The 23990-nt window shown below is 36.7% G+C and overlaps 1 protein-coding gene across 2 annotated transcripts; it reads right to left on the bottom strand.

Annotated features, from left to right (window-relative positions):
* Window positions 1-14724: 14724 nt before the first annotated feature.
* LOC122294937 (aspartic proteinase 36) lies at window positions 14725-21517 on the bottom strand. Of its 2 annotated transcripts, XM_043103932.1 has the most exons (10): window positions 20966-21507; window positions 20375-20504; window positions 20012-20262; window positions 19685-19912; window positions 17342-17504; window positions 17057-17130; window positions 16864-16960; window positions 16244-16310; window positions 15665-15736; window positions 14725-15188 (listed from the first exon to the last, which is right to left on the bottom strand). In XM_043103932.1, exons 1-10 carry the CDS (start codon window positions 21202-21204, stop codon window positions 15019-15021), a joined length of 1491 nt encoding a protein of 496 aa, XP_042959866.1. In that variant the 5' UTR covers window positions 21205-21507; the 3' UTR covers window positions 14725-15018. The 2 variants fall into 2 exon arrangements, with proteins under 2 accessions (XP_042959866.1, XP_042959867.1); XM_043103933.1 differs by lacking the exons at window positions 14725-15188; window positions 15665-15736 and adding an exon at window positions 16708-16778 and having other exon boundaries at window positions 20966-21517.
* Window positions 21518-23990: the final 2473 nt, after the last annotated feature.

Raw genomic sequence — 23990 nt, 5'->3', positions numbered from 1 at the left:
TGCCGTTTGGGTTAGCTAATGCCCCTGCTGCTTTCATGGATTTAATGAATAGGGTGTTTCAACCTTACCTGGATTCCTTTGTGGTAGTATTTATTGATGATATACTGATTTATTCCCGAGATGTTGAAGAGCATGTGTATCATCTTAGTCTGGTACTAGAGAGATTGAGAGAACACCAGCTATATGCCAAGCTCAGCAAGTGTGAGTTCTGGTTGGGAGAAGTTAAATTTCTTGGGCATGTAATTTCCCGGGGCGGAGTGGCAGTTGATCCTAGTAAGGTAGAAGCCATATTGTCATGGCAGCGCCCAACTACAGTGCGCGAGATTCGGAGTTTCTTGGGGCTCGCCGGATACTACCGAAGGTTTGTAGAGGGTTTTGCTCGCCTATCCGGACCTCTCACAGCTTTGATTCGGAAGAATACAGAATTTGTTTGGTCAGAGAAGTGTGAGAGAAGCTTCCAGGAATTGAAGAACAGGTTGACAACGGCACCAGTGTTAGCACTCCCAGAACCGCATAAGCCATTCGTAGTCTTCAGTGATGCGTCTAAGTTTGGTTTGGGTTGTGTCCTTATGCAGGAAGGACGGGTTGTAGCCTATGCATCTCATCAGCTAAAGGACCATGAAAAGAATTATCTGACGCATGATCTAGAATTGGCTGCGATTGTTTTTGCCCTTAAGATCTGGCGGCACTTCTTGTATGGGGAAGCTTGCGAGGTATTTACCGATCACAAGAGCTTGAAGCATTTGTTTTCCCAGAAAAATCTGAATATGAGGCAGAGGCGATGGCTGGAGCTAATCAGTGACTATCAGTGTGAGATCAAGTACCACCCGGGGAAGGCTAATATAGTTGCTGATGCTTTGAGCCGGAAGTCTCATTTGGAAGATGAAGCCGAGCCGTCAGAATTGGAATCGTTGCTTTGTGGGATGAGAAGGCTCCTTATAGAGAGTTCGCAGCAAGTAGAGATTTTGTCTTCAGTTCTTGATATTCGGGTAACTGATTTTGAAGAATTGAAAGCTCTCCAAAGAAAGGATCCGAAGCTGCTGAACATCAGGAAAAGAGTCCGAAAGTCTCGAGGGCCGTTGCACTATAGCATGGATAGTGATGGAATACTTCGGTTCGAGATCGCAGAGTGGTCCCAAAGGACTCAGATTTCAAAGAACGGATCATGGCGGAAGCTCATGCGGCCCCGTATTCAGTTCATCCCGGCAGTACAAAGATGTATCGAGACTTGAAGAAAAATTACTGGTGGGATGGAATGAAGAAGGACGTTGCCTTATATGTGGAGAAATGCCACACGTGCCGTCAGGTAAAGGCCGAGCATCAGAGACCTGCAGGTATGCTCCAACCCCTCCCTATTCCTGAGTGGAAATGGGATGACATCACGATGGACTTCGTGGTGGGTTTGCCGAGAATGCCTAGTGGGAAGAATTCTGTTTGGGTGATTGTGGACCGGTTAACGAAGAGTGCTCATTTTCTGCCTGTTAATAACACCGACTCTTTGGGTAAGTTGACCCGTTTGTATGTCAAAGAGATAGTGCGACTACACGGCGTACCAAAGAGTATAGTGTCGGATCGAGACCCGAGGTTTACGTCGCAGTTCTAGAAGAGTTTGCAGGCAGCTTTGGGTACTAAGTTGAAGTTCAGTACTGCTTATCACCCACAGACAGACGGCCAGTCAGAGCGCACCATTCAGACCCTGGAAGACATGTTGCGAGCATGTGTCCTGGAATTCCAAGGGAGTTGGGAAAATCATTTGCCGCTCATTGAGTTTGCCTACAATAACAGCTACCATGCGACCATTCAGATGGCTCCCTATGAAGCTCTTTATGGGAGAAAGTGTAGGTCGCCCTTGTGTTGGGATGAAGTTGGGGAGAGTAGGGTAATTGGACCCGAAATAATTCAAGAAATGCAAAGCCAAGTCCGGATCATTAGAGAAAAAATGGCGGCAGCTCAGAGTCGCCAGAAAAGCTACGCTGATACCAGGAGGAGAGAATTGTCATTTGAAGTTAGTGATTGGGTTTATCTTAAAGTCTCTCCCATGAGAGGTGTTAAGCGTTTTGGTAAGAAAATGAAACTAGATCCGAGGTACGTCGGCCCTTTTCAGATTCTGGAGAGAGTAGGGTCCGTCGCCTATAGAGTTGCTTTGCCAGATTATTTTGGAGATGTTCATGATGTCTTCCACGTATCATCCCTGAAGAAGAGCTTTGGACAGCAAGAGCCACGTTTCGTCGACCCAGCAGGTATTCAGTTGCAACCGGATCTCACTTACGAAGTTGTTCCGTCGCAGATTTTGGATTGGAAGGAGCAACAGTTGAGGTCCAAGACGATACCTTTAGTTAAAGTGGCTTGGGGAGATCCGTTAGCTCAAGACTTCTCTTGGGAGCGAGCAGCGGACATGAGGGAGCAGTACCCGTATTTGTTCGAATGATGAAGGTATGTATTTTAATCTTGATCTCAGTTGGTTTATGAGCGTTTATGTGGCTTGCTTTAAGTTGGTGGTTGATTTGCAATTTCGAGGACGAAATTGTTTTTTAAGGAGGGGAGGATGTGATGACCCGCTTTTGAGTGTATTTTCGCTGAAATAATTGTTTTTATTTTAATTAATATATCAGTTATTTATTTTAATTTATTTGCGTTTTAAAATTGGTTTTTAATTTAATTTAATTTATTTGAGGTTGTGTTTTAATTCTTTTAGTTGTTTTGTGGTTTTAATCTCTTTTTGGCGGTTTAGTTTTGTTTTCCGGATGAGGATTAGATCTCCTCTTTTCCCTACATCTCTTTTCTTTTTTTCCTTTTCTTTTTCTTTTTCCTCTTTCTTTTTTCCTTCTTCTCTTCTTTTTCCTTTCTTTTTCTTTTTTCTTCTTTTTCTTTTTTCTCTCTTCTCTCTCCCCGATCGGTCCCCCCCCGAGCTCTCTCTCTCTCTCTCTCCTCCCTCTCCCTCACGCCGAAAGTCCCTTCAACAGCCCAAACCGCCGCCGTCCGGCCACCGTTTGACCTCCCACCGGTCCCATTCTCTTCCCCTCCCTCCGGCGCACCACCCCTCCAAAGCCCACCCCCAACCGGCCGGCCATTTGGCCGGAAAAGCTCCAAGAAGGGCGCACGGATTTTGCTCCGATCCGCCGCCGTCGCTCCACCTCCGGCCACCACTTCTTCACCACTTCATCACCGACTCCTTGCCGTCCTAACCCACCCATTTCCGGCCTCCAACGACCACCGGAACAGCTCCTACGAGCTAGCTTTCCGTTTTGGGTAATCCGGCCATTTTCCGGCGATTCCGCCGCCACCCACGGCCATTCATCACTTCCAATAGCTTCACAACCATCCCTAGACCATACCCTATCAATCTCGTGTCCTAGTTTGTCCCCGTTCAAAAGTGGGTTTTTCAAACCCACGGCCACAGTAAATTTTCACTGTGACGTTGCTGTTTTTCCGCCATTTGCGACGCCGCGTGTTTTCTAAAATTACCGTATAGCGCTGTAAGTATTTTCCAAACCCTATTTTTAGATTTTAATATATATTGCTCATTCAATTATTTACTGTTGTTGGTTGTTGATTCCGGACTGAGTCCGAGGAGTTTCGGGGGTCGGATGGATGGAGGACGGAGTTGCCTGTTTATTTGATTTATGATTGTTGGATTATTTTATTATGCATTGTTATGGCATTACATGGTGCATGCACGTGTGTTTGTGGATTTATGTGAAAAGCCTGTGTATTGGCGTAAGTGTATTGCGGGTGCGTGTGTATCACGAGCCCAAGCCGGGATGGGTTATTATCTCGGTGGAGCTCCTCTGGTCACTCGGGAGCGGAATAAACTGAGTGATGTCCCCTGAGTTGTTGAGAGCGATGACGGGAGCGAGGCTAGGGGATGCTTGGCTACGAACGCGCCGGGCGCGGAACCGGGCATCGCCCTACTCACCGACTCCGTGGCCCTTCGCTGGCGAGGGCTAGAAGATGCTTGGCTACGAACGCGCGGGGCGCGGAACTGGACATCGCTCGTTAGGTGTCACATGTGTGGTGGTACTCTACGGTGTGACACTGGAGTCAGGGTGTGCGGATGACCCCTAGGGGAGGTCATGGTGCATACGGTTAAAATTGGATAATGGTTTGTGAGGCCAAATGGGACTTTTGGCGTGGGCCAGATGGACTTCAGGCGAGATATTGGGCCGGATGGACTTCTGGCGAGATATTGGGCCAAATGGACTTTTGGCGGCCAAATGTGACTTTTGGCGTGTTTTTCGGAAAGTATGTGTTTTTGGGCCAAATGGGTTTTTGGCGTGTGTGGAAAACGAGTGTTTTATGGGCTTTGTGCATTGGGCATGTTTCATGCATCTTGTTTGAGTTTTATGTGTTTTTATCTGGTATTGTTTGGGTTTTACTTACCTGCGGTACCACTCTTGGTTCCGTAGCTTTTGGTGCAGAGTTAGAGGACGAAGAGGAGGAGGCTGAGCCCGAGGATGCGGCTCCGCCGGGTTGCTGATGCTATCTTTTTTTTTTTGTTTAAAACTGTATTTGTGTTTTTCTTTGTAATATTTTATTTATGTATGTTTTAAACAGCTTGTATTACGTTAAGAAAAATTCTGGTACTTAGTTATGACTTTCGTTATCCGCTGCGTTTCCTTTTGCACATTTGTTGCCTTTGCACACACTTGGCACCCGTCGATGGGATGGTGACCCGGGTTGTCACCATCCGGACGTCTCGATTTTCCCGTATTCGGGCGTGGGGATTTGGGGGCGTCACAATAGCCTTTTTTACTCACATCAATAAAGCAACGGAAAATAAGAAAACATACCTCACTAGAATGATTCATAAGCTCAACTACTGAATAATCAAATGCTTCTTCTATAACTTCATCAAACATAATAGTAGATAATTTTTCTGTACCATCGCCGAGTTCGATATATGCTCGAGAACTATAAATTTTATTGAAATATAATCTTAAGTTTAAGTCAATAAAGACTATACATTAAATCTGTTACATAAATTAAAAAAAAAATTAAAAATACATATCGTGGTTGGGAAATACATTGATTTTTGCAATGATAATAAAGAAAACTATCATTGTAATCATGCACAGTTCCTTTTTTACAGCCAATACATGACATGTAAAAAAATAGTTGGCACAAATCAACCACCATTATCTTTGCCTTTATCCAAAATTTTATTTTCTACATTATATTAAAAACATATTTTTAGATGAAGTGATTGTATAAATATTTTAATTTGTTAGTAAGAATATGATTTTACCTCTATTGTTTGAAAACTTTTTATCAGCTCAGCAACATCAGAATTTTTTATTATTTTTCAAATACTAACAGAAGATAGAGATGTAGATGGGTATTGCAAGGATTTTGCAATAATACTTTCAAGTAATGAATCATTAATCATCACCCTCAAAATTCATAAAATAAATGGAACATAAGGAATATAAATATGGTGATATTATTATTTAAGTGGCATGAAATTTATATTTTAAGAATATAATGTAAATGTATTAACAAATAATGGCTTATTTGTTACAATTACCACTCTTGCAATGAAGTTACCTCAGGAATAACAGGATTGATTATAAATATATTTGTTGAACGTGATGAAAGAGATAGTCCTTCATTAGAAATAAGGATTGTGATTAATGCAGGCATAAATGACAAAATAAAATATAAGAATGTTAATTATTAAAAATACAGTTATAAGGACGAACTCTTATTCCAAATATAATTGGTTTTGTTCGAATTATTTCTGAGATTCTTTTTGCATTCTTCTTGCACAAATCGAATAGTTAAAATATAGGGTTTAAACTACAAAATTGGAATAAAAAAATTAACAGAGTATGCAAAAAGATAAGACTGAAACATAATTCTGTAAAAGCGAACAACCCTAAAAATATTTTTACATTTTATCAATAACGTATATTTCTTGAATTGTTATTGGTCCTTGAGCTGAAATTATTTCTTTACATGGCTTGATATGGATTGCAACGGTTAAAACATCTGGTAAATAAAATTTAAATTTTTAATGCATTGGTAATTGAAGATTTAAAATAAAGAGTAAATTACCTATTTTTGCATTTGAGTCTTTGTAAGCGTCTAATTCATTGAATGGAATGGGTTGGTACTTTGGTGCCTCCAATTGGTCTTCATCATTTGGAACTTCTTCAACTATTATTTTAGAATTTAAGATCCATTAATATTTATGTGTTTCAATTTTATACTTCGGATCTAATGGCCTCACATATGCATGTAATATGATCAGAAAATATGCAAAGTGTTATCTCGTGAGTCAATAACTTTATCAAACATAGTTGCTTGCAATTAGTTTTCCTGTCTAGTATAAAATATTGTAATGAATAAGTTATAACTTGTAGTCAATTTTCTTGTTTAGTATAGAAAATTGTAGTGGATAATTTATCATAAGAAATTGCAATGATTTATTTAGTATAACAATTTTTTTGATTTTAAATTGTTTTAAGGTTTTTAAAAAATACTTTGTTTAGATATATTACAAGAAGAGAAGTAACTGAATGGAAAATAATCGGCATTTATATAATATAAGAAGATTTAAAGAATTGAACATCAAAAGACACCACAAATCAAGAGTTAAAAAAGAAGAAGCAAAACTTAATAGACATCATTCAAAAATAGCAAAATCCTTTACCAGTTTCCAGTACAGAGAAAAAAAATAAAAGACAATAAATAGAAATAAATATAATACTTCTTGGTCAATTAGTGTTAGGCTTTGATACTTCACTTGTGAGCGTTGACCTGTTCATTTGGGTGACTTGTCTGCAACGATCATTTTTATTTTCCAATTCCTTATACTCGGAGTAATATATTTTATCGATGTATAAACTGTCCACATCTTTAAAGTTGTTCACATATGGAGATGTTAAATGTGTAAGTGTAATAAACCCAATTCTAAAAAAAGAAATTGCAAAGAGAATTAAATAATAGAAATAAATCTAATTACCCGTATAATATTAATCTGAACATGCTAGTCTTAATAATTCTGTATATACGATATTTTTTGTACAATTCTTTTTTAATTGTTCAGTTGGCACTAGTTGTATTAAAATCTTTATTGTAGATGCTGTCTTTACTCTTGATAAAACCACATATAATTGATCATATGAGAAAATAGGTTGTGGTAAATATATCCTAACAAAATCCAATGTTTGACCTTGTGATTTATTTATAGTCATTGCAAATCTTAATTTGATTGGGAACTGAATTCATTTGAATGAAAAGCCACTATTCTTATCAACATTTAGTAAAAATGGGTTTGATCAACATTTGGTAAAAATGGGTTTGATCAACATTTGGTAAAAATGAGTTCCTTGGAATAAATACTATTTTCCCAATATGGTGCCCAACTACAATTTCTGCGTCAATGACATTTTGATCAAAAGCCTGACAAATCAGATGTGTTTCATTCCATAGTCCTTTTGAATGATTAATATTTCTAAGCAGCATGATGTGACAATTTTTTTCAATAACAATTTATGTGGAGAAAGTCTATTTGGGGTTAGAGTGTTTAAAAAATTCTCCATAATTGATTGTTCGGATGCATCTATTGCCTCATCAAAGTTATGATATCGCTTAAGCTCCCTAGGAAACTTATGAATTAGTAATGCATTTATTTCATCAACATAACTGTTCTTTGGTATTAATATGGCACGATTCACCATTGCTGAAATATTCATTGAATATTCATGAATATAATGGAAAACATCATCTATTAAATGATCCAAAGAAGTGCAGTCATCTTCATATGGAACAAGCATGCCACCAGGAATTTTTATGCTTTCGTCAATTGTGATTGGCGGCATTCCGTAGCCTAATTCTAATACATAATTTGAAAATGCTGGATCCAACCTTGCTCGCATATTTTTAGTCAAACGAAACTTGATCAATGTAGGCTATAAATAGGAAGAAACTAAACTGACGCCAACTTGTTCCTTTACGGACCATAGGTAAAACTTGACAAAAATCTCTACCGAAAATAAGAACTTTTCCACCGAATGTTAAGTCTGTGTCATTGATGTCTCGTAGCATTTTATCTAATGTTTCGATGTATTGTTTTCTTGACATGGGGGTTTCATCCCATATAATTAACTTGGCTACGAATAGTAGTTTTGCCAGAGAACTTTGTTTATTAACACAACATGTGCTATTTTCATCAGTATCTAGTGGAATTTTAAAGCAGGAGTGTGTTGTTCGACCTTCGGGAACAATGGATGCAGTAACACCAAATAAAGTAGTTGCAAGTGCTACTAATTTTCTTGATCTTACTATGACGAGAAGCGCCATGTACAGGAATGTCTTCCCTGTCCTACCAGGGCCATCAATGAAGAATGTAGCAGATCTGTTTGAAAAAACTTTTTCCAACACTAAATTATAGACATTCCATTGTTTACTGTTAAGGGCGCGCTTCTGATGCAGTAACATCTTCTTCTGAAATTTCAACAACTAATTCATCATCGATGTTCCTAGATTCAAATTGGTTTTCAGCAAAACAAATATCATCATCAAGAAGATGGAACGAATTAATGTATTTCCCCATTGATTCAAGTGCAAAAGAGATTGAGCGTAAAACTTCCATTCGTACATTTAACATAAAATCTTCAGTCGACCTAAAATCAGCTAACATATCTTACTCAAAACGTTCCCATAGCTCTCTCAGATTGGTTGGATTATAATAAATTAAGATAGTTGAAAAAAGCCATCTCAAACTGGATGGCATTTGATATAGAGATGCTTCATATAAACAATCTTCTAAGCTAATGTCTCTTTGTAGCAAACCATGCATAGTTGCTGTCTCAAAGAATTTTGAAGCTACAACACCATTAATTGTCCTTAGATCTTCAAACAATAAATATCCTCTTACATGATTTAGTAATATCCGCAAATAATACCTCTCACCTTCAAATGAATTTGCTGTAACAATTCGATCGATAACAGTTTTCTTCTTCCGATGAGTCCACTCTTTGTTTTGTTGGCTCCAAACATAGAATTTTAGAAATTTTTTGTACAACAATGTCTTGGCATTTTTATCCACTTGGTTTAATGCAAAGAATTCTATTAACATCGATTTCGAAGACCAATTAGCATTGAGCACATTGATTAAGTCTTCATTTGTTCTAAAAGTAACTTGGTGTTGATCTTCAAGATGTAAATGTAAGCTATACACCGCTGGGTACATTTTATTAATAATGAAACCGTCTATTCTCCACATAGCTTTAGGCGGAGCAATCCATCGAGCCGATTGGAATTGTTGGATTTCATCAATTTATTGATTGTTTTGTTTAGAAACCAAATTGAAAGCAACTCAATCATGTCTTTTGTAAATGTACTTATAAAGATATTTGACTACTTTTATTGTAGAAAAAATATCGACATTAATGTGGCAGTCGAATGTTGCAAGCAAATATAGATTATATGGAACGACCCAACGGTTATCCAGATTATGTCCTCTCACTTTGACATTTATTATATTGTCAGAACGCCTATATATTGGGATGCAATTGTTTCCAACAACTATGCTTGACGCAAAATTTTTTGGATAATGGCTTTTGCAAGAACCATTTTTTTTTTCATGCAAACATTTGTTATATTTAATACTCCACACGGCCCATGCATCATATACTTGCCGACGGCGTTATGCAAGTGCAAATTCGTATTTTTATCATGTATTTTTGCTGATACAATCTCATTAAAAAATTCAGGTGCATAGAGCTTTCAATCTCTCTGTAATATAAGTAAAAAATATGCATGTAGAAGCTCTCTTTTTTTGATGCTCAATAACATAGACATATGTTGAGATTTTTCTAAATATCTGCCGCTTGAATAACTGATATTTAATTATTCTAATTTTGCACGAAAGACCCGAGCAACCAAATCTAGATGGTTTTGGCTCTTCTCATGCATGCATAATTCATCTGAAATTTATTGCCAGTTTGAATTGCACATCATCGTCAGAAAAATATCTGGTTTACCATAAAACCGAACTAAAGTCATCGCTTCGATATATCTTTTTCGTATGTCTCTTGGACCCCCAATAAATGACGAAGGTAAAATAATTCATTTTCCAACATTAGAAGCATCAGTTTCTCCAAGCATAATAGTATTAACAATACCTTGATATAATTCAGATCGAATATGTTTTTGTTTGCTATAGAAATAATTTGGTCTAGATGTCTCTATCTTAACATACATATCAGCAACAAATTATTGTAACAGATAACCAGAAAGTAACAAAATTGATTTGGCATCTTCTCTGATTTGTAATTTGTAGCAATAATATTCATGACACGAAACGAATGGGTCCTTCCTCTTTCTGTTTAATAATACAAAAGTTGAAAGAGAATTGAATATTATAAAATTGGATGTTTATAAACTAAATAGAAAGATTGAGATTACACTCTAACCTCGCTGTTCTCTTGTAAGCAATTCTTCTGCAGACATTAATTGGTGATGATATATTGTTTGGGCTGTTTCATTACATATTGATTTGCTTCCTCTAACAATTCTTTTAATGCCTTGATGCCAACCAATATCACAAAGAGGAAATAACAACGGATATTGAAGTGGGTCGTAGCAACCATAATAATACTGAACTATATGACTTCCTCCAAGATGAAAGGCAAAAATGCCCCTCCCTCTTAGCTGATCTGCGTTGTTATTTTCAACCCATTTTGCTACAACTTGTGAAGATGTCAGGGTATTGAATACACGTTGATCTAGGCCAACATTCGATCTTATATGGATTACTTGATTTTTCAAATCTGGCAAATCACTAAGAGACTAGAAGAATACAAAATACGGATTGATGTGAAGAATATTGATAAGTTGAGCTACAATTGATGAATCCATTCTATTCGAATCAGAAATATAATTTTCTAATTCATGATCCGTGTCATAGAAATACAATTGGAGATAAAAATGATGATCATTTAAAGGAAGCAGATCATTGATATAGTGATAGATCTGTCCCTGAGTACAAAAGATATAAATTCCTTTGTTTCTCCTGCAAAGATCTCTATCAAACTTGACTCCAAAAGATGTAAAAGAGAACTTGTTATTATAAGTCTGAATATAGGTCCTAAAATATGTAGATTCATATGTGGTAGAAGTCAACAGATCATAAAGCTGATCAGGGACATCATTTATAGTTAAAGAAATTGCCTCATCAGCATAACAGAAACCGTTGGTTTCACGATAGAATCGCTTTCCTCTACAATGTCTGTAACAAGGCACATATAGCAAAGAATATGCTTCAGATGACACGACCTTCAATAATTGTCTAAGTCCAACAGAATGGTAATGTTGTTGACCTATTGACTCCCCTTGTATAATATCAACACCAGGAGGAACATATTCTGTATGAGATGAAGCCAGGTCAACAATGTCATCAAGAACGTTGAAAATTCGTTGTCTCTTTGATCCTCCTCGTACAAAACTAAATTCCTGGATGTTGTCTATATATTGGACATCATTGTTTGAATGTTTTTCAATTGACGTTGCCATTTGATCACCATCAAATAAAATGGAATCGCTACATCTCTTTTTTTAAAATGGATGTTGTATTTTATTTATTTATTTGTTTGTTTCACGGTTTTTAATCTCTTTCTCGGCGGTTTTGTTTTGTTGTCCGGAGTGAGGATTGGACCTCATTTCTCCTTACATCTCTTTTTTTTCCTTTTTCCTCTTTCCCTTTTCCTCTTTTCTTTTTCTTCTTTCTTTTTCTTTTTCTTTTTTCTTTCTTTTGTTTTTCTTCTTCTTCCTTTCTTTCCTTCCCGCGTCGACTCTCTCTCTCTCCTCTCCCACGCCGGAAGCTAGCCCAACCTGACCCATCGCCGTCCGGCCACCGTGTGGCACACCACCCCCACAGGTCGAAGCCCCTCCCTCCGGCGCACCACCCCACCAAATCCCAGCCCCATCCGGTCGGCCGTTTGGCCGGAAACCGCCCTTGAAGCCCCATGGATTTTGCCCCGATCCGCCGCCGTCGCTCCACCTCCGGCCACCACTTCTTCATCACTTCATCACCGCTTCCTTGCTGTCCTAACCCACCCATTTCCGGCCCCTAATAGCCACCGGAACAGCTCCCACGAGCTAGCTTTCCATTTTGGGAAATCCGGCCTCCCTCCACCGTTTTCGTCGCCACCCACGGCCAACCACCACTTCCAATAGCTTTATAATCATCTTTAGACCATTCCCTATCAATCCCAAGCCCTGGTTTGTCCCCGTTCAAAAGTGGGTATTTTACAACCCACGGCCACAGTGAATTTTCACTGTTACGTTGCTTTTTCTCCGCCGTTTGCAACGCCGCAAGCTTTCTAAAAATACCATATAGCGCTGTAAGTATTTTCCAAACCCTATTTTCAGATTTAAATATATTTTGCTCATTCAATAATTTATCTGCTAGTTGGTTGATTCCGGACTGAGTCCGAGGAGTTCGGAGGTCGGATGGATGGAGGACGGAGTTGTTTGTTTTATTGATTTATGTTGGTTGATTATTTTTATGCATTGATATAGCATTTACATGATGCATGCACGTGCATTTTTAGTTAATTGAGAAAAGCCTGTTTTATTGGCGTAAGTGGACTTACGGGTGCGTGTGTATCACGACCCCAAGCCGGGATGAGATATTATCTCGGTGGAGCTCTTCTGGTCACTCAGGAGTGGAATAAACTGAGTAATGTCCCCTGGGTTGTCGCTGGGGCTAAGGGATGCTTGGCTACAAATGCACCGGGCACGGAACTGGGCATCGCTCTACGCACCGACTTCGTGGCCCTTCGCTGGCGAGGGCTAGAGGATGCTTGGCTACGAACGCGCGGGGCGCGGAACTGGGCATCGCTCGTTAGGTGTCACATGCGTGGTGGAACTCTGCGGTGTGGCACTGGAGCCAGGGTGTGCGGATGACCCCTAGGGGAGGTCATGGTGCATACGGATTAAATTAGATAATGGTTTGAAATGGTTATGGGCCAAATGTGACTTTTGGCGTGATATTTGGAAAGGATATGTTTTCGGGCCAAATGAGATTTTTGGCGTGCGTGGAAAAATATGTTTTTATGGGTTTTACGCATTGGCATCACTTCATGCATATTGTTTGAGTTCTATATGCTTTTATCTGGTGGTGTTTGGATTTTACTTACCTGCGGTACTATTTTTGGTTCCGTAGATTTTGGTGCAGGATTCGAGGAGGAGGAGGAGGCAGAGCCCGAGGATGCGGCTCCGCCGAAGTTTTGAGTCGAAGTTATGCTTTATAGTTTGGTTTAAAACTATATTTGTGTTTTTTGTAATATTTTATTTATGTATGTTTTAAACAGCTTGTTTTATATTAAGAAAAATTCTGGTACATAGTTATATGACTTTCGTTATCCGCTGCGTGTTTTTTCGTGCACATTTGTTGCTTTTGCACACACTTGGCACTCGTCGATAGGGTGGTGACCCGGGTTGTCACCATCTGGACGTCTTGATTTCCCCATGTCCGTGCGTGGAGATTTGGGGGCATCACACAATGTCATTCACCGGAGTCGTAGACTTTAACGCAGGTTTAGCCCAGACAAGTTTTCCCAAAAAAGTATGATCAACCCTGCTTGAGAAGTAGTTACTGAGGCCTGTCTCCGATTAGAAAATATTTGTATTATAAAATATTTATTCTAGTTAGGCGATGGACTATATGTATGGTTTGTTGTGTTTTAATATAAGTGATGAAATGATGATGATGGACAATATTATTTGGGAAAAAGTGATAATAACATATAGATATCACTATTGAAGGAGGATTCTCTTGGTACATATATATGTGAAAGAAAAGTTGAATATCCTTCGCATGCCTTTTGAACTATTTTCTTATTCTCATTTGATGTACCATACATATGCCAAGAAATTGGTGTAATAACATTTCTTGTATTGCATTTTTCTTTTGCTGTGTATATAATCATGTAAAATATAAACAATATTAAAGGGTGATCATATTAAAGGAGGACAGCGTTCCAATCATAAATAGAAGACCTTGGGTTCTAGTACCTGATGACGATAGGAGTATAGACGGGAAAAACCAGAGTCGACGACACCGAAACCGAGTTCTTTGAACGAATCGCATTGCACGCTTCAAAGCCCTGGTTCGTAGTGGAGGCAATCAATAGATTTCAGACCACAGGGTTGATCTTGGAAATGGCGGAGCAGGAGAAGAGGAAGTGGAAGAGGAAGGGGGAGGGGAGAATCGAAAGCAAATAGCAGAGTAGGAGAAGAGGAAGTGGAAGAGGAGGGAGGGGAGATGAAGGGGGAGGGGAGAATCGAAAGCAGAGTAACGAGAACGGGTTCGACTCGATCCGCAAGTTGCGGGTCGGGTCGGGTCGAATTGGCGAGCGATTTCTTGCCGGACTGGTCGGGTCGGATCCAAAATTTGATTTGGACGGATCGGTTTGCAGCCCCAGTACACGCCCAGCAGTCACCTCTGGGCAGCAGAGTAGCATTACCCTTAAAACTAAATGCTTGCAAATCAAATCTTCACATGTCAGCAATGTAAGAGTTATGCCCTGCACACTGACTAGTAAGTAAAAGAACTTTGTTAATAATGTTCGATAGTAGAGGAACCCAAAGAAGTTATCTCTGTGTTCTTATAACAAGGCTTCAAGCATTCCTTAAAATAAAATGCATTCACTATGTTTTCATGTGGAAAAAGATAATGATGTGAAGAATATGCAACTTCATATACACGACATGTTTGTATAAATCCAATCTGCTATTAAACCAGTAATAGGTTGAGAATGTAATTTACAAGTGCTGCCAATGGAGTAAGCTGCCTGCTCCAATGGAGGAACGTGCAATTCTATGAGGCTGATGAAGAAATATTCAGAAAGCCACAAACCTATTGCACGCTGTACAGTCACAATTAGCAGCAATCTACTTTCTAACAATAAAACATGGTCATGCCGATTGCTATAATATAAAGCGGGAAGGGAATATATAATAAATGAAACAAAGAATGCTGAGTACAAGGGACTTTTGCACGTTATGCTACAAAAACAAGAAGGCGAGTGATATGTGCATTAGGAAAGCAATTACGCTCATTACTAGCTCCTTGTAAGGCTCATTCTGCACAGAACTGCTATCACTTAGCTGCCCAGCATTCACATATTCACTTCTCTCAGCACTCATTGTTGCTTGGATATTAACCGACATTGAACCTAATTTGATGAATTCAAAAGGAATTAGAACTTTTAATATGAATAAACTCACATAAGTTAGAGAGGGCATTTGGACTAACCCTAGCTAGTTATAAGCATATAACATGAGCCAGATTTTTACTTTTTATTTTTATGTTTTTCTCATTCCACATAGTATTTGAACAAGTCTTTTCATCATTGGCTTATACAAATGTTTTCCAAAAGAGAAATTCTGGGCCTATAAAGAGAATTACAAGAAAGTAATTCATAAAGTAGATCTTATATATCATATCAAGCCACGTTAGTTTGTAAGCTTCCTTTTTTACAATTCTCTTTGAAGGCATGGCATTTTTCTTTCCAAAAACAATTCTTTATCACAATCAGTTTGTGTCTTTCTTTACTTAGTTATGTGTGCAGTTCATAGATTAAGGAAAATTGTCTATTTTATTCCCATAGGGCATCCAAATGCCCCTTTCAGATGGAATATTGAAACTTACAGTCGTAGTTAGCCCATCCAATCCGTTGACCAGCCAAATCATAAACAAATATTTTGTCTTTTAGGACAAGGTCTGCAAAAGAGATTATTATATTGTTATCTTGGAGCACAAGAGTAATCCAGAATATAATAACTAAGTTCAAGAACAGGATTGTAAATAAGATTTGAAAAAATTACTGGGCTTCTAACAAATAAAAAATCAGTCCCCATTGGAGGAAAGGGGGAAAAGGAAATTATCCAGTAACATGCAGAAGTCAGATTAGAGCAGCAGATTCAGGGGCATGCTAATGAGCTTGAATAGCCAAAAATATGCACGGAGTACTGATTCTATTAGGCTTGCAGTCATCCTTAAAGATAATTATCAAGTTAGGTTCTATAATCGAAAACCTTGTGCAAGATCTTCATGCAAAATGATGTGTACTATGATCTAATAAAAATACCACGTTTCGAAAGAAATATTATTGACTCTAGGTTTTAGGAAAGGTTGAAGGTTTTGTTGATTGACAGAATGCTTACATTCCAATTAAGTTGCTCAGACAAAGTAATCGATTAAAGCAAAATATCTGGTCAGTCTTCATACCTCCTAAAATTGTTATCCCTCGGCCCTGTACTTTCTGAAATCCAATGCACCACACTGCAGAGTTACCCTGTAGATTTCACCAAATTTAAAGGATCAAAACAGCAAGCCATTATTCAGCATGTTGTGACAAGATAGAAACAGAACTATGTATTGGTAATGCAACAAAGCTTCAAAGCTGGTTTGGGTTATTATGGATTTACGATTGGGAATAGCAGGGGACTTGCTTTGCATAGATGCATGTTGATTTTTCCACTTAATTGGATAATGGAAAAAGTGGTTGAATAGTCACAATTTGAAATCTAAACATCTTCCAGAGCATGAAATAGCAAGGGAATTGCATTGAATAGATGCATGGTGATTTTCCCACTTAATTGGATAATGAAAAAAGTGGTTGAATGTCACAGTTTGCAATCTAAACACTTTCTAAAGCACAATATAGAACATACAGCCAAAAAATCAAGCACCTGGAATCAATGGAAGTGATAGTTCAAATAAATAGGGCAAATTGCATCCCACTCCAACTCAACTCTGATTTCTATGCAAAAGAGAATATCCAGACTAATCCTCAACAATTGAAAGCTTGTAAACAAGAAAAGGAAAATCAAAACTTCAAAACTCACGATTGAATTTTGCTGCAAGAGATAGTCCTGAGGTCTTAGAATCATGGATGCACCACCGGCAAAGTTTAAACTAACTTGAGGGAATATATCGGTGACACTGAACACATGTAAAGATGTACTTCATAGTTTAGATCATATGAAAAGACTAGCAGTCTAGGAAGAAGGAACTGAAATGATATAATCAGAAGTGAACCTGGAGGTAATTAAATAACATAGGTTTCCCTTGGGAAGAACAGGATGCAAAGATTGTGAAACAGCATATGTTATCTGCATGACAAGAAAAAAACATGCTATAATTTTTCTTTTTTTCCAAAATAGGTATGTTTAGCACTCATGACCAAAAATACGCTGATCTCATCCACCAGAAAGACATATTGACAAGTAAAAACTTTGCAGTTCCAAAATATTTACTGTAAATGGCCAAATTGCATTCTAAATAGATTAATTAAATACTGAGAGTTGCTCAACAGAAACATACAGCACTGACAAAAGGATTGTAAGCTTCTTCTGCAAGGTAAGCCAAGGTTGTCCCAGAATCAATTATGGTTCCTTGGTTGCTTGATGTTGCAAATACTGCTGGATCAATAGGTAATATTTGGCCATTGACAGCAATGCTTTGCAGATTCAAATTATAATGAGGCCTGAAATTTTGGACAGACGAGTGATAAGTCAAAAACTGACTGCAGTCAAGTTTTGTATGATCCAACGTTTTGAAGCACTTGTCAAAAAGGGGGGAGATAAAGCAAAGTTCAACATATCATGTTTGGATTGACACTTCCAAATGCTGTTTAAAATTGAATGTTCAGGAGAACTACAGACTCTACATGTCCTTAAGAAATTTTTCCCTGAACTGGTTTTTTCTCCATCTCTTTTGGTTTCACTAGTATATTCCACTTGAACAATATTAGCGTTTGTCTAATTGGATTTATTTTATATCCTCTTTATAATAAAATGTAGTCCATGAAAAGTGCCTAGCCATCGGTGTAGAATATAGGTTCTTCCCTTTTTCTTCCTCATTTAAACAGTTAGTTATGATCAGCCTTGGCATCTGATTTATGTTTAAATATGTGTTCTCAAGTGGCTTATAACTCAAAAGTTCTTGCAGACTAACTCCTTACACTCAAACTTAGAGGAAGAACAATAAATTGATCAAGGATTGTGCCCCTGCAGATCAAGGACAGCTATTTATTTTTCAAGCCATAGTAGATCGTGTCAAGGGATACTTTTTTCAGAGTACTCATTATAGGTGGGTTTGAAGCTTACACATAATGGGCTTGATCTAATCCTCTCCTTCTAATGAATGAACTTGACAAGAATATTAAGAATCTGAGGTAGAATGGTGCAAAAGATCCCTGTTTGTCTGTCAGTTCTATGCCTAAGAACTTATAGGTGTCTGTGCCTTTTTTGTTTGTGAACCTAATCGAAACAAAGTTGGAAACTTATAGTTTGACTCTCATACTAATTATATAGGATCAAACGAACAATGTACCTTGGATGGTTACAGAATTGGACGGTTTGATTAATAAACATATCAAATCAGCATCCTGAGAGCACCCTATAAACATCTTTTTTGTTCTTTTCTTGCTTACAGATAGTTATCCAATCAATTAAAGAACTTGAACCTATTCCAGTAGCTTAGCTATGGAGAGTTAAATGGTCCCTGATTCATAGTAATCAATATTTAGGGCATCATAAGCATTATTCCCAAATCTCAGGTAAGGTTTTTTGAACAATTTTTCAAAGTTCAAGAATATATTGTGGGCTGATATTCTGTCACATTAACTTGTAAGGTCAAGTCAGCGCCTAATGAGACTTGAGGGAAAAAAGGATCCTCTGCATGAACTTGCTCAAGCCACTGTGCAAAGACTGAACATAATCAAGGAAAATGAAACTGAAAAAAGATCTGCTGAACATAAGGCGATGTAAATGGCATTTAAACTATAAATACTCGAAATACCAAGAAATTCAGACATCCCATCCCATCCCATCCCATCACTTTCAAATATCTGAGAACATTCTGCCACAACACTCCCCCCCCCCCCCCCCCCCCTCCTTCTCTCCCTCACTCTCCCCCTCTTCTCAATCATAGAATTACTTGGGATATTAAGCAACATGGCAGCCAAAGTTGTAAAATATTCCACCCCCTTTGCAGATTCATGAATAAATAAAAAGATTACCAACAACTCATGTAATTAAAATCCCTCAAACTATCACAAACTCGAGGGAAAGGAGCGATCTTAACAATTACTGGTTATAAACATACAATGAAAGACACAACGTATCATGTGGGCTGCAGCTGTCTTTCAATGACATATTTTCATCCAACCTTTAACGTAAGTCCCCGTTTATACATATTTTACTAAAAAGCATCTTTTAAAAACCAAATAGGCAGCAGTCTCTATAATTTAAACTAATGTAAACCATATGACCTCCAATACGTGCTTATGAAGTTCATGCTGTTTTAACAATAAAGTGCTAAGATACATTTGATGCTTGTAAAAACTGTTAAGAATCACGTAGATGAGAAAAGCACCATTGATCATAAATTACAAAAAAGCTACCTGCTTAAATATCTTTTATTTAGAAAAGATGTGAAAGTCAAAGGAGCAAAATATATTTTGAATTGAAACTTATAAACTTCTTACCAAAAAGAACTTATTGAACAAAATTTGTGGAAACACACAAAAAAGTCTAACAAAAACCTAAAACTATTACTTGCATAAAATTTATATCATGCTCAATATAACTCAGATTAAAATAATAAAAAATTTAGTGAGATTTGCTGAATATGAGATGTAGATTTGAAGGAAAAAGAACTTACTGCGATGGGACAAGTGGACTGTAAACTATATTAGGCTCCAAGATTTCCCCGAACACCAATAGACCTCCACCAGCATCATCCCCTCTCAAGCAGTGGGAGAATACTTTTGGTGCCACTCCCTGTGAAGAAAGTTGCGAGATGACAGACATGTCCTGTTGTCCAAACCCAAAAATCCCATCAACTGCTCTATCTGACTTTGTCAAGTCTCCTGTCTGCGAGGTGCTACACCTGTTTCATGATCCACAATCTGAGGTCATGACTTCCAAGCTCAAAGTTATAAAAGAATACTGCTACTATCTTAGGCTTGATAAACAAAAGATAGCTCACCCGAAGACAATGGGAGCCGAAGAGTTTGTGGTTACAGAACCCCTAAGAATTACATCGAAATGCAAAAAGTCTGATACATAATAGCCGGATGTCCCACTGCCATCTCCATACGAGAATGTGTATGCGCACTGATTGTTCTGACTAGAACAGATGGCATCTGAAGATTGAACTCCAAGACTGCATCTTTGGTCTGAACAAGAGATCAATGAAGCTGTTGATGAGCTCCTTGGATCAAAGAAATCGAGCTGAATCTGTAAGAAAAAGAAACAGTTGTATTGAAAATTCATAGCAGTATGCTCCTACTGTTTAAAGAAAGCCACAGGACTTGAACCATGTCAAAGAAATATGAATAAGAAGTGATACTTGGAGTCCACTCGTTTCGGGGCAACCATTGCAGGAGCTACAACTGACCCACAGAACATCACTACCCGTATCAATCTGCACATAGAATTCTCTTGGAGGATTACCCAAATGCACTTTTGTAAAATAAAGCCTGCAAAAGATCAACAAATCAGTCCTGAAAATTAGAGAGAAAACACAGAAAACCGAAGGCGAAGCAAAATTATGCCAAAGAAAAAGGAAAATAGGTACCTAAAGTCCATGAATTCTTGGACCACTATTAACGAAGACACAGAAGAATAAGAAGAAGAAGAAGAAGACAACCGATAAAGACAACAATATATAAATTCTGAAAGAGGAATATTTAAATAAATAGATAAGAAGCAGAAAAGAAGTTTAGAAACGAAAATAGGACATAAATAACAGAACAGACAAAAGCAATCTACTTAAAAATTAAAACCCATGTTCCAAAATCAACCAAATCCACAGGAAATCCAAACTTGCCCAACACTATCACATCAGAAACAAAACAAACTGAGAAATGAAAGCAAACCCATAATTCAAAATCAAAAAAATAATCCACAAGCACACAAATAGAGTTTATCATAGAATTACCCGACGATGTACGGATCATAAGTACCCTCGACCAGAAAATCGGCGACACCATTAGAAGAGGACTGCAACATTCTTCCATGCCTGGCCATGTCCCGTGCCCTGAGTTGACTCAATTCGACTCGTGGGCCAGTAGGAAAGGCTCTCTCCAGCTTCAGCGCCGCGGGAAAACCGCACATCACCAAAGCAGCCGGAAACAGTGCCACCGCGATCAGAATCCCGGCCGGAACACTGGCCGCCATTTCTTGCAGCTCCTCTTTCTCTCCGAGCTTTATCCGGATGACAGATTAATATACGCATATACAATATACATAATAGAATGTTTCAAGGGCGAAACTTAGTTTAAAAATTCAGCAGAGAAATAGGAGGCAAAGATTGAAAGACGTGTTCTTCCCTCATCTTCTTTGTGAAAAGGATGAGAGAGAGAGAGAGGACAGACAACAGCCGATAACAGAAGTTCAAAAGAAAAGAGTAATTCTATGGATTATGTTTGCGTTGCTTCGTATTATAAGCATAATTCTTAATTTTTAATTTTTTTACTTTTGATTTGAGTTTCCTTGTGTCTTCCTTCCTGTTTGGTGAACTGCGCGATCATGCATGCGCGCACTTCCTACGCCTTCCCTGCACTTGCACTTGAAAAAATCTATGCAACCTCCCAACATCCCACTATTTTTTAATTTTTTTATATTTTTTAATATTTTTTTTAAATTTATTTTTTAAAAAATTAATTTAATTATTTTATTCATTATTTATATATTAAATATTTAATAAAAAATAAAATAATAAAAATTAAAAAAAATTAAGGTATTGAGATGTTGAGTGGTTGTGTAGCAAAACCTCCCTGCATTTTGCCTTTTCCTTTGTTCTTATCTATTTCGTAAAAAGAAAAATCTAGTTAGAAACATAATTACTAATTAATATATATATTAATTTAATATAATTTATCAAAAAATAAATTTTATTAAAAATAATACTAATTTAAATTTTAAATATAAAAAAATCAGTATAGATATATAAATTAGTATGCGACTTTACTTATACGTAACAAAACTCTTTTAAAAACAAGTGAGATTTGCTATTAAAAAAATTAATTTTTTATATGTAAACTTTATATTTATTTATTTAAAAAAAAAAATTATGTAACACTTTTACATTTCACGACTGTAAATAATATTTCTTTTATTATAATTTACAACTTAAAACACACTCGTCATCTCATTTACATAGTAAAATTTGTTATAAATTAAGTTTTGTGAAGTAAGTAATATAGAGTGTGCGTTTTACGTATCCATTTATAAATAAAAATTTTCAAACTACTTATTCCAAAGAGATCAGATAAACTTCACGTTTTTTCCATTTTTATTGTTTTGGAAGAAAAAAGAAACAAAATAGCAATCTGGTATTACTATTATTGCAAATTTTTTATTTTAAAAAGGACTTTCTGTGAAGAGAAAAGTCCATTTCTAATTTTCTTTTCTATAATGGCAAATCCAGATTGCCTCTTCATTTGTATCCCATTTAAGCAAATATGTAAGGTGATCGATGGGACTAGACTTTCCAAAAGTATTTTAAGGGCTAACATCACTGTTTAAGAGTGATTAATCAAGAATTATGAGAACTGTTATAAATACAAAGGTGTTACACAAAATAAATTTATAAACTGATGTGATTTCATGGAATTCATTCGATCTATTTTATAATAAGAGTAACTTTATAACCTGACGTAACACATTAAGTCACATCAGTTTATGAGCTTATTTTTATATAATTTTTTTATAATTAAAGTATTTTCTTAATGTAATACTAAATATAATTTTATGACGTGCAATTTCAATACAGTCGTTTTTGAAAAAATGAATCTTAATAAAAGAAAAAAATTGATATGGCAATAAAAGGAATGCATTTTCCTTATGTCTTGCAATTAATTGTGGGTAGAAAGTGAAGAATGGTTGAAACTCAAGTCCCTACCAACCTCAATGACAATTCCTTTGAAATGCAATTTGGCACTTGCTTTCAGCACTTTCTCACAACCCAATGCATAATTATTTCACATTTTACTTTATTATGTGTTTTACTTTCTATAAATAATTGCCAAAAGATGACCCAAAAATAAAACAAAATAAGATCAAATTATTAAAGGCAAAGCTGGTCTTCCCTCTTCCTAATCGGCCAATCTGCCTGCTTTGCTGTCTGCATTTTTACATCTTATTCATATATTTTAATGGGAATCAGGACATGGTTGGCATTGTTGTACATGTGTGGGGGTGTCCGTTTTCATAGTTTTTCTCATGGAGGAAGGAGAGAGTGATTTAATATATATATATATATATATATATAATATTGTATATATTGTTTAGTTGGAATTACGTTGTTAAAATTAAGCATATTTGAAATATTACCTTGGTTACACCACCAACAAGTACCTTAATATTTCAATATCATTTGTCTTATATTTAGTTCTTTATTTATTTTTCTTTTATTACTGATGAATTAAATTTGTATATATTTGTATGATTTAGTTCACCACATTATTCAATATATATATATATATATATTTATATCGGGAGTGAGAGGTTTTAAACTTAGATTTTTCATTTCAGATCATATGTCATCAAGATATTAGGCTCTTAGTCGTGATTCAATATATATTAAAGAAGTAATGCTATTCATCATCATTTTTATTATTATTATTTAACCATTCTAAAATGTGGTATTTAATGATTATAGATTATTTATTTATAAATTAATTATTTATTGTCACATCAAGAGATATTGAGAATACGATGATTAGAAAAAATATAAATAAAATTGTAGAAGACAGAGACTTATAAAAATCGAAATCTCACGACCTCATGATCATATATATTTGTTAGGAGTTGAGCTATGATTGGGATATCTCTCTTCGTTTGTTTCTTATAATCAAAGTCTCTTTGAGCATCATTTCAATAATTTCTATCCTTTTCACAAAATCTATGTCCCACAAAATTAATATATATTCTCGTTTATATATGTTTTAGCTAAAATTGAC

Source organism: Carya illinoinensis, chromosome 14 (genome assembly GCF_018687715.1).
Source record: "Carya illinoinensis cultivar Pawnee chromosome 14, C.illinoinensisPawnee_v1, whole genome shotgun sequence".
NCBI classification, from domain to species: Eukaryota; Viridiplantae; Streptophyta; class Magnoliopsida; order Fagales; family Juglandaceae; genus Carya; species Carya illinoinensis.
The sequence above is the reverse complement of the archived record's forward strand: the minus strand, read 5'-3'. Positions and strand labels throughout refer to the sequence as shown.